The sequence below is a fragment of the Thermobia domestica genome, chromosome 12, assembly GCF_964235325.1.
Source record: "Thermobia domestica chromosome 12, izTheDome1.hap1.1, whole genome shotgun sequence".
NCBI lineage: Eukaryota > Metazoa > Arthropoda > Insecta > Zygentoma > Lepismatidae > Thermobia > Thermobia domestica.
Window position 1 is genome coordinate 78603311 of NC_137465.1, and position 12684 is coordinate 78615994.

At 34.5% G+C, this 12684-nt stretch overlaps 1 protein-coding gene across 6 annotated transcripts in view; it reads left to right on the forward strand.

The window, feature by feature from the left end:
* The window catches only part of LOC145666525 (myotubularin-related protein 10-B), a 607867-nt gene extending 604939 nt beyond the window's left edge, over positions 1-2928 (forward strand). For all 6 annotated transcript variants that reach the window (XM_081733821.1, XM_081733824.1, XM_081733823.1 and 3 more), the window contains one exon: positions 466-2928. In XM_081733821.1, the coding sequence (XP_081589947.1) occupies positions 466-1194 (729 nt within the window). In that variant the 3' untranslated portion in view covers positions 1195-2928. The remainder of the gene's footprint in view (positions 1-465) is intronic.
* Positions 2929-12684: the final 9756 nt, after the last annotated feature.

The window sequence follows — 12684 nt, forward strand, 5'->3', positions numbered from 1 at the left end:
ACACATTCTATGTAAAATTGCATTTTCTAGGAAAGCTAGAAACTACAATTAAAGACGAAAAAAACATCCGATGACGCAAGATAAATCGTTGCCGAAAAATCTCCACGCAAATAAAGAAACAATGAATATTTTTTTAAAAAAATACAAAAGTTATTTCTCATAAATGTATACTCCATAGCTTCAATCAGTAAACAGTCTTTATTTGGTTTATTGCAAAGTCCATTACTCTTAAGTACGTAAGTAGTTTTATATAAAGTTTTCCAACTTTTTTTTTTTTTAATATCAGTTAATTAGAGAATACCTTTAAACTTCCAAAGCTGTTGTCAACCGTGATTCACTCTGTCGTCTTCATAGCTGTATATTTTCTCAGAACATGAAGAAAAATTAACACCATATTTCGTAGTCACTAATTATATAGTAATGATTTTTATTTGCGCATAGTGACATTTTTATTATTCATTTTAGGATCACAACAATCCGTTACACTTGAGAAGTGTATGGGACTGGGAAGAACAATTCAGTCTTCAGGATATCGTACTATTTAAGAATCCATTGTACTCAATTACCAATCAACTAGAACAGGAATCACTTACGAATGGCGTTAGTTCATTATTGAATACCGAAATGAAAAGTTTCACTCGATTACGACTTAGTTCAACTTCTGCCAACTCTACTTCGCAGAAACGTAGTTCTATGCCTGCCAGTGTACATTCGTCTATGGGTATGAAAGTTGGAGTGAATCGTTGGACGTTACGTAAGTGGCCAGTTTTTAAAGTACTGCCTATAAAATATCATGTATATGAACTAGAAATATGGCATCAGTGTTATTACAGGTGGCTTCCCCTTTTAGAGATTCCAGAAGGTGGACGACCACAAGTTGATTTTCAACTATATGTTCTAGTGGAAGAGATAGCGTACTTGCAACGAAAACTGTCGTCGTTTCAGAAAGGAAACAAAACATCGAATTCTGGTTCAATGATAAATTGCTGCTCAGAAACGTCGATAAGTGGTGATAGTTCTCAGATCAAAGTTTTCTTACAGAGTAACGTGAACTCATTTTTTCCATTTAGCCATGGTGGTATAACAGACCGTGTTGGATCATCACCCAAGTGCATTGAACTTATGCTCCAAAATAGTTTCTTATCTGAAGAAGATATGTGTGATTCACAGTCATTGTTAAATGCACCAGATTAATTTGTATATTTCTTATACGTATAAACTCATGAACTGGCAAAATATGCACAAATTGTAACGCTTTCATATTGTAATCAGATCGTCTTTTGATAATATAGTTAAAAAAAATAGAACAACAGTTTTGCATTGTTCCCTCAGCTATGGACTGGTCCATTGTGTATTAAAATTGTTGTAATGACACAATAGTGTATGTTGTAGACAAACTGATCATTGTCTGCAGAAAAATGTACAACTGCTCATAAAATGTTTGCTGAAAAGGTTCAGCGAATTTTGAACTACATTACCTAACAATATGAACAGTTAGTCCAATTAATTTCACCAGCGTTAAGAAAAATAAAATAAAACAATGTTGTATCATAAAGTAACCTCATGATATGTTAGATTGATCAGATGTTTGTTTTAAACCAAATGTAAAATGTATTAGTATATTTTTAAAATTGCCATGGCAGAGTTGGAAAGCTAAAACCTTATAATAGTAGCTTTTGTTAAGTAATATTGTAATATTTATTTTCCTATTGTTGTAGTTAAGAATATTTTAGATAATTTTTATCAAGAAGCGACGTATTTACATATATATCTATATATATATAAAATCCTTAGGCAAAATTTTTCTCTCAAAAATATTTATTTTTCAGGAAAAATGTTATTTAAAATGTTCGATAATGTTACATTGGCTTGTATATAATTAAATTTGAGCTAATTTGAGACTATCATCAAATTCACTACGTCTCAAGAGAACGAGCACATGTTTGGAAAAGCTATATTGTTGTTACTGCCAAGAGGCTTTGAGATCATAAGGAAATTTTAAAATATGTGATGGAAGTGTCAAATTAAACTGCAATAATTGATAGAATTGCGTTTTGTAAAGTGAAGATGTAAAATTTGTTTATATTTCTGTATAACATAGAAGTTTAAAGCTGTAATTATTGTTTGTTAGAAGAAATTGTAAGTGAACAAAGAAACAAAATATTTGTTAATCGAATAAACTACTCAGTCTTAAAATTGACTGTTTGTACATTCAAATATGAATGATAATTGTATATAGTAATTAGACAAACTGGTAATTTTAAAAGCAGATTTAATTTAATAATATATATTTCCAGTGAGAAGAAATAAACAAAATCTTTAAGAAATATTAAATCAGGGATAGTTACTCTTCCTGCATCTGCGTTATTGTTAACGTTAATTTTTGTGCAAAATCCTCCCTCCCTCCTTAAAAAAAAAAAAAAAAAAAAAAAAAACTTCGCCAGCAATATTTACAACAAACGTTTCTATTTTCTTTGCGGATTATCCTATTATTTTGTTTGTGCATTAACTGTTCTGGCCTCCATAAAAGAAAATTTCCCAAAACTTATTTTTTCGCGATGTCCAAATTGCTTTCGTTGAGCGGAGAGGCTGATAAAGCTACAACCTCAACCAAGGAAAGTGGAAATGAAATACAATTGGAGGATTTGGAAGAAGATAACATGCATGCGAAGGTACTTTGTTTTTCCACATTAACACTGTCTCTATCATTCGTGATTCATCAGTGTTATTTAGGTATACATTTTATTAGTGTATCATTTTGTTTGATCGAATGTGAACCAAAAGTGGAAATTTTTAACTTTGCATTCAGAGTATAAATCTCCATTACAAGGGATGTATGTAGTAATGTCTTAATGCGTGGGATTTTGACAGAAAGAACTGTACGTCTAATGGGAATGTGTTGGCAATAAAGTATATAATTATATATTACCTGTTGTTTCGTCTAATTCTATGGGACCAGCTGTAATGACGAGACAGACTCAAGATAACAGCTCTGAAGAACACGATCTAAGTTATCCTGTAAGATTATTCAAAGTGGTTATTAAAAAGAAGTGAGTTTGGTTACGCAGTGTGAAACTACGGTAGACTTCCAAACTATGGGAATTGAATACTTAAATATGAAGTAGTGGGGCCGTGGTGGCTCAGTGGTAGAGCGTTCATCTCTGGTGCGTGGGGTCCTTTGTTTGATCCCAGCTCGCACCAAGTGGACTTTGGGGTGGACAAACACCGTACGCATGGGTTTTCTCTGGGATCTCCCATTTTCTTCATTTCACACATTTCTCTTCCTTACCATCTCCTTTCACCCACCAAGCATAACCGTGAGACGTAAAACTCAGATGGTCGTATTCAGTCATTTTTGCGTCATACGAAGGGCCTGATTTCTGCATGAACATATATGTTAAGTCGAATTCTTTAGTATGGCGCTAATTCCGCGTCAGAACGGCCCTGAATATGACCGAGAGATTTCATTGCATTTTCAAGTAGTACTTCTATAACTACTAGTTGTAATAAATTAATATGATTGCAGATAGAACCTATTCCTCGGACGCTGGCCGTATAAAAAAGCCATTACTCGTTATGCCTTACTGTTTTTGTTCTATGGCAATAAAGGTTTAATCCAAAAATATTTAATTTGAACTACTTTCACATTCAATAGAGGGTTAATCAGGGGCGTAGCCGCGGGGGAATCAGGGCCAGGTCCCCTAAATGACCAACTGTTAAAACAACATCGTAAGATTACCTCACTTCAGTTATTTATAAATAACAAAGTGACTCACCAGGTGTATAAGTTTACATCCGCTGCTTTGTAGTCACAAAAACACATGTTTTGTTCATAGAAAGCAAAAAGAAATTTATTCAAAGTACTTGCCCTCGGTAGCTATACATTTTGCGCACCTCTCGGGCAATTTGTGGATACCACACTAAAAATGTCCTCTGTCGAGGCAAACCACTCATCAAGCCATTTGCGGACATCTACGTAAGAATAGAAGTGCTGCTCAGTGAGGGCATGGCCCATCGACCCAAACAGATACTATTCGGAAGGGACCAGGTCTGGTGAATAAGCAGGATGGAGTAGCCCCTCCCAGTTGAGTGTCTTCAGGTAGTTTTGGACCAATGTTGACATGTGCGATGAGGCGTTGTTGTGGCGGAAAATCCGCTTGCCGTGTCTTTGTTGATACTCCAACCTGTTTTCACACATAACACAGTGCAGTTTGATCAGTTGTTGGTGGTAGCGGTGGGCATTGACAGTTTCACCAGGTTTCAACACCTCAAAGTAGACGATATCCTGTTGATCCCACCAAACATACTGCATCGTCTTCCGTCCAAAGTGATTTGGTCTCGAGGAAGATGTTGAGGGTTGGCCGAGATCAACCCACGATTTCTTGCATTTAGGATTCCCGAAATATATCCACTTTTCATCGCTCGTCACAATCCGATGCAGGAACGACTTTATTTTTTGTCTGGCGAGCAAGATTTCACATGTGTTTTGGCGTCTGTCCACCTACCGATCGGTCAATGCATGCGGCACCCATTTTCCGGTCTTTTGAACCTTTTCCATGGCACGCAGACGCATGGGAAAGGTTGCTTGAGTAACACAAGATTGCTCGGCAAGCATTTTTTGGAATTAGATATCGTCCTCGTTCAAAAGAATCTGCAATTGATTGTCCTCAATCTTCCGGTGACGATTTTCGCGCTTCTTGTCGCTCAGGTGCAAATTGCCGTCTTTGAACCGACAAAACCAATCTCGGCACACTGTCACCATAGGCCTCCACAAGCATTCGATGCGATTGTGCAGTCGATTTCTTCAAATGAAAGCTGAAAAATAGAGCTTCCCGCATATGCTCTGTGTCGGGCACAAAACTACACATGTTTACCAACGGAACACTTTGTGTTGGTGTCTGCACTTGCTGACGATGTGTACTGATTCGTGCTGCCAAATGTCCAACTCATACAAAGAACAGGTATGGCATGCCCATGGTAGCTTCGTACGCGCACGAACGCCATCTATGAGCAAACCGGATTTAAGCTTATACACCTGGTAGGAAATAAGAAACATATCACGCTCGTTTTCCAACAAGTGGTATGGTGGTTAGAATATTCCATTTCTGTTGTTGCTGCATTTTGTTTCCCTTGTACGGGCTTAAAGAAGGGCGAAGATAGTGTGTTTGCTTTAAGTATGTTGGAGACAAAATTGTTCTTTTTCCAAGGAAACAGGATGAGAGAAGAAGTTATACAACAGCATGAACTGAAAACAATAGCTATTACCAATAGTACTCTAATCCTGGATAAATACGTCATTATAGGAAAATATCAGTAAGTTATTTCCTTATTATATTGCTTCGGTTCTTATTAACATGAAAATTATAATGTTTCGTTAAAAAAAAAAAAAAAGGAAGGGATGGGATTCGATCTAGTGTCAAAATAGTGTAAGAACTACTAATCCACCACGCTACCCACCTAACCACGAAAACTGCTTTTTGCTTGTTCTCTTTATCTTAACAAATAAATGCTAATAGCCATAGCGCATGTCACTTCCAACCTCAAGACAAGAGTTTTCCTGTTTCTTTCTATATTTCCGTACGGCATCTTGGTTACAGAAGATAATTTATATTTGGCAGACAATCCACACACTAAGTTTAAACTGATGAATGCAATATTGTACTCCCCTACTGAAATTCCTCCGCAATCGTGCTCCGCTACTGCAAAAATCCAATTATACACAAAACCGAGCATAATTTTGTTTTTTGCTTATATTTTTATTCTTTTATTATATTTTTTTGGAAATATTTCCTTAGATGGAATATTTTCTATTATTTCCACTCCTGATAACTGCATTTTATCCATGAACATAAGGAAAATGGTATAAATGAGAAAATTCGTGAGTTACAGTATACGCGTTTTTTTTTTTTTTTTTTTTTTTTTTTTTTTTTTTTTTTTTTTAAAGCATAGGAGTACAATTAAAAGTCACCACAACCTTTAATTACATAACTAGGAATAGAGTCTGGCCCACTTGCCTTAGACGCCTTAAGTTTCTTAATGGATTCTTTAATTTCTAGTTCAATTATGGAATCAATTGTCAAACTCGGAGGAATTTCCATAGTAACTATATCAGCAACAAAATAAGATGATTCTGAACTATGTACACTTCTAAAATAGTTCGCAAAACTATCTACTATATCTCTGTCGGAATTTAATTTTTATTATAAAACTTACACTTACTTACAAAATTACCATTTACCTGGGATTTAATGAAATTCCAAAAACATTTAGAGTTCTTATTTAGAGCATCTTCGCTTTGTTGTATATATTTCTTGTACGCAGTGTTCAACGCACTTTTTAGTTACCTACGAATTTGTATAAATTTATTATAGTTACACTTCCATTGAGTTTTGTGTTTCTTATAATAATCTTTTTGCTTGAGGATTGAATTTTGTGTTTCTTATAATAATCTTTTTGCTTGAGAATTGTAATGATTGTATGTGTAAACCAATAGGGGTAATTGTCTTTTTTGAACAATCTTTTCTTAGTTACGTATCTACCAATAACACCATTAACCACTTCATAGGAAAGATCTACGGCCTTATCAGCATTATTGGTATCAGTTTTTCATTCCAATTTTATTTGTGTAATGTTTTATATAAGTCAGCTTAACTGTAATTATATACAATAATAGAACTTGGTTTAATAGTAGACTCTAAACTCTTAATATCAATTTGACAAGTTAATGAGTTAATAAAAGGAAAATTCACTTAGATACATTTATGCCTCCAACATTAGAAATAACTAAATCCAAAGTTTTACCGTTACTATTTCTCACTGAATTAAATGATTGTAAATTAATTCATGATAAGAAATTGGCTAATGAAACAAAAATCAGACTACCGTTTAACAAATCATATTCAGGATCGGTAATTTCTGGATTGTTGAAATCACCGAAGATTAATAAGTTATTATACTGAATATCCTTAACCTGGTCAATTCTTGAGAAAAAAAATTATATTTGTAAACTTGTTTTTGGTGGAAAATAAATTACTATTATATAAACAGATTTATGCGCAGTTCCCAATTTTATGCAGTATTTCAATTGTATCAATAGATAATAGGAATATTTTCTACATGAAAATCTTTGAGGACAGCAATCAGTACGACACTCCCATTCCTATTTTATCTGTCCTGTCGATACACATAGTGCCTATGATCTATAAATTCACCATTATATATTCCGTCACATAGCCAGGTTTCAATTAATAACATCAAAACCATTAGCAACGACACTCACATATACATTACTCAACTTGGACTTTAAACCTCTTACATTTTTATAATTGAATGAAAGGTCACACTTACGTTAACAATCATTACAACATATTTTTAATCTCCTCTATAGTACTAAGTGTGTACACGTAAGTATCACTTGCTTTTTTATTTAATATGTCACCCGCATAATCAACCCAAAGAAAATCAAAATTTTTCTCCCTTTTAACCTTCCGTGCTTCCTTAAATACTAACCTTCGATACAGTGTTAAACTATGATCTACATAGGTAATTTCACCAGTTGTGTAACAAACATCGTTACAAGTTAGGTCCCTTTCAATTTCCTTCTCTTAACAAAGTTATCCTTGTCAGATCTAACAAATTTTACTACTATATGCGGGTCTTGTTGGTTTGGGGATTTTTTTCTTAATCTATGATAAATCTCTCTCATATTATCTGTAATGTTTAAATCCAAAGCAGTACCAACTTCCTTTACACTTTCGACAACATCTTCATTGGGAAGGGCCGGAATACCGTCAATTTCTAAAGTAATTCTTCTATCGTATTGATCCAGATTATCTATCCCTGCCTTCAGTTTCTCTACCTGTCTTTTTAATTAAAAATTTTCACTTTTAAGTTCATCAATGAAATCATACATTTCACTAGTTCTTCATTTTGACTGCAATAATTTAGAATTTTCGTCTAATTTTTCATGAGCTAGATTTAGTGATTTACGAAGATCCTACAATTTCCTGCCTTAATCCCATCACCCTTTTGTTTTATAGTAAGTAATAATTCATATACCTCGTTTAATGACGCGGATTTATCAGTAGGTACTATAGTGGTATCACCCGTCATATATTTGCGTTGTGATTTTTCACGCTTGTAACACCGCCACGAACAATCAGATAACCATAAATATTTTATATCTCCTTCTCTTAGATCGACACAAACACCATGAAATATATTATTGCATTCACCACATTCCACTTTCAACTTAATGTTTTGCTGAGAAACGAGTTTCGAGCATTTACTACAAATTGCCATACTGAAGTTTTCTTATTTTTCTTGCCCGCTAATCTTGATATTAAATGCTGGCTGTGCTCATGGCTAAAAATTTAAATCAATAAATAACTGTTTTGCATAGTAACTCGGAATAATGGAAACATATCAGTCTTATTTTTCACTATTGCTTCTGCACCAAATTTTCCAGGTGAAAAAAATCTGGCAATGATGGATGCCAGAAAATCGTCTAACTGTAGGTTTGCAACACAAGTGTTGGTTTGTTTACTTTCAGTACAATTGACACAAGTGAGATGTTACGATTATTGTAAGGTTAGTAGATATTTTATATAGTATATGATGGAAAATATGTGTATTTACATCCACAATCCTTACAAACAGTTTTTGCCTATTTGATAATTACTTGCCATTGACATAACCACTGATTTTCACAAAAAATATCGGAGCACTCTTTCGCAGTTCATACAACCATGCCACCGTTGCCAACTATCACTCACTGTATTATACACTATGTTCAAAGAAATAAAAGCACTGACCACGCATGAATCAGAAAATTCTTGAAAATAGATGAAAATATCAAATCTGCAACAAATACAGGAAATAAGTTTGTAAATCATTGCCTCCTTTGACATATTTTCAATTCTCCTCATTCCAACATCTTTTTCTTTCTGAAAAAAAAAAAAAAAAAGATCTTACTTGTGACATTTAGTATGCATTGAAATTAAAATTGAAACATTTGAAGAATTTTGAACCCGCGTCCCGAATAAAAATTCAATGCGATAACCACTTACCTACCGCGTCACTTCATCTTCCATCCAAACTATTAGATAGTTAAAATCGTTTTATGTAAAACTATACACAAGATACTAATGCGTTCCTTATGTGAGTGTCACAATGACTTACTTGAAATTTCCTTCTTTAACTTAAAACAAGTTATATAGACCGTCCTCAATGAGGAAAATATCACGAAATGTTCGTCAAATTGAGGCTACCTCATTGTTTTTAACGATGGTTCCGATTCACATTACAATTCTTTCTCACCTTAAATTCTAATTTCCAAAGAAGAAAATACAGCACACATTATTTTCGCATTCTTTGAATTGCATCAATACGTGTATTGTTTACGTAACTGGTATTGTAATGTTGTTATCCCTTTATTATTATTATTATTATTATTGCAAAGTCGAGACTTGGCTACATATTATATAGAGTTTTTGATTGGATTTCAAGTCTTTTAAGAATCAATGCACTCGACTGTAAGGTCTTAGGGGAGGGAAATATCATCATGTTATTTTTCATCTCTTTGTTACTTGTACGCTAAACCAAGCCTGAATACTAAATTTCACCTTTCTATATCTACGGGAAGTAACCTAAAGGTTTTGATGATCATAAGAGGGTAACTGAATAAGTGACGAGATCAATGAACTTCGCCTATTAACATCTAAAGAAGCAGGTTGTCGGAAAAGTCATGATGTATTTTGGTAAAGGATGACAACTTATGATTTGTGGATATACAAGAGTTATTCGGATCCATGTAATTGTTATGTCATAAATAGCTAAGAGGTTGAGCGTTTTGTGTATTAATATTGCTCTTTGTTTGATTTGGTTTTACAGATTTGACAACACATAGAAAATGGAAGACCAAAAATTGTCTTCATATTTTATTGTTTTACTCAAAAAAAAAAAAAAAAAAAAAAAAATGCGCGACAAGCCTGTGAAAAGTTGCGTAAAGTTTACAGCAACAATGCTCTACACGAACATCAGTGCCAACGCTGGTTCACGAAATTCCGTGCAGGTGATTTTGATCTCAACGATGCCCCTCGGTCGAGCGCCAACTGAGGTTGAGGATGACCAAATAAAGGCATTAATTGATTTGAACTATCTTTACACAACATAAGAGATTGCAGAAACATTGGAAACCGATCACTCAACTGTTCATGATCATCTGAAGAAACTTGGATACAGAAGTAAGCTCAATGTGTAGGTTCTTCGTGAACTCAAAAGAAAGTTCATTTGCCGGCACGGATAAACATATGAGACATGCTCACTAAACGTGATGAAAACAATCTTTTCTAAAGCGATTGATAACTGGTGATAACTGGATCTTGTACTATTTGTCAAACAACTAATTGCGTTATTTAGTACCGTCTTCCCCTTGCTGCTATCGATGATATGAAAATAAAATACTATAAAATGAAAATAAAATACCACCACGAATATAGTTATCCATCACTTGTAAAACGAAGAATTTCCATATCCTTTTTGCTTTCAGTAAATAATCGTTCGATATGAATTTTTAAAATAATTGTTAATTTGCTAATGAAAAGGGGTACGGAACTTCCACAGCTAAGAAACAATAGATCTCTGCTGTGGTGTAACGTATGAATGAAAATTTTGAGACAACCGCTAAGAATATAAACTGATCATCTGACATTCAGTCAGTAATCATCTGCTCTTTTCGAAAAGAGCGGCTGCCAAAAAAATGGAAAAAAAAAAAAGAATCTCAGGCCTTTTGCGTTGAGATTCTCAACTTTCACTATCTTTCTTAAAAAGAGGTAATGGAAAATGAAGAACTCAACAAAATTAAGTGGAGCATATGTAGTATTAAACCATTCCAGTAATCAACATTATAGAATCAAAATGTCACTTATCTTGGGTAGTAATGTGTTAACAAACGGAACAATAAAATTTACTTTTTCGTAAGTTGTAATATTGTATGATACACGAGCCAGGCAGTCCCGTTGTGAAATAGCTTGTTTCGGGTCACGGGAACCAATAGGGGAAACACTCCCCACACCAAATGTCTCGAAAAACTTTTTTTAAATGTTAAAATGGTAGTATGGAAAAATGGCCATTTGTGACCATAAGGACGTCAAATTTCTTTTTTTCAGATTTTTTGGAGTTGCTTAGGTGGCGCACTGGACCTTGAAGTTTTGATAGTGTTTTGGGTATGCAACACGCACAAAAATGTCACTATTTTATGTATTTTCTGCATTATGGTAATTTATTGTTTTGTTTATGACAAATATGTTAAATTCGTGTCGCACGGGTATTTTTTATGTCATTTACGTATGCTTTTGGTCAGAAATTGTAAATTTTAGACTAAAAAAACATTTTTCTGTTGATCTTTTCCTATTGGGTTTGACTGAGTTTTATTCGAAAGTTTACCCATATAAAAGACTTAATGAAAGATCTGTCTTTCTTATTGCTAACAGTTCCTCAATTACTGTTCAATGCTTCGTTTTCATAGCTTATTATACTTTGAAAATAACTCAGAGCACACCACGAGGAAGTCGCTGGACTGCGGCGTCTATCCACCTCAGGTTATGTTAGCAAACATGATTTTACTAAGGGGCAGGCCGAGATTTTCTTCTAGTTTTCTCCTTGGACTGTGTCACTTTTTTGTTCGCAATGTCGGTATATGACTTCTAGATTCCAATTTCGGTTTGATGCAGCCAGCCAGCACGTGCGCTGACGCGGAAAACAGAAAAGTAGCCTCTGATGATTTTCACAAGTTGTTCCACTCATTGGGTGTGGCAGGGAAGGTCTTGAATTTTAGCTATTTTATTTTTGTTTCTAATATAGTAATCATCATCTTCATTTCTAATACTGTTGGCCAATGGAGGTTCGTGGAGGGAGCATGAAGACAATCATTCATGTCATGGTATTGTTCTGCATTAAAATTAATGGTTGATGAAACTAAAGTGCGAAGTCTTTGGCCTTTTTTCAATTCTATTATTTTCTTAATTCCTCGCCAACCAAGACTTTTTATGTCTGAGTTTTGGTCGGTTATTAAAGCGAACAGGAGATTTTCAGGATGGGCGAAGGATGCGTTTTGTTAAGTGATTATCAATCAGATCTCTCAAGTGGTGTGGAACAAGTCGGGACAAATGGATCATATTCCAGAGGTGTTATGCTTCCCAGACAGAAAATACAGGTGGTTTACAGGCGCCTGTGAAACATGCATAAACAGGCATATTTTTACAGGCGCATGTATATGCGCCTGAAAATGGAACACTTTTAAACGCATGAGACAGGTATCGATTTTTTTCACGATCATTGCGTGTTCATTTCATGGAAACAGATAGTTTTCATGTTAATAGGGTTGCAACCTTGCAACGTGAAAAATGCATGTAAACAACAAGTAGAGAGTGGAAAGACATGTACATAACCGGCATATTCCATGTTGTTGACATATACGTTACCTCATGAGGATCTGACGACAGCTGCTTTTCATTTGATAAGAATGTAAGTCACATGTTAAATACATGTGAAATACAGGTGTTAACGAATTAGTGGGCGTGTTAGCGGAGTATACATGTTAAGTACATCGCATTAAGTACTATACATGTGTCAGGACCTTGCATTGTGCATGACAAACTGGAAACTTGGTGCCTGAATATTACA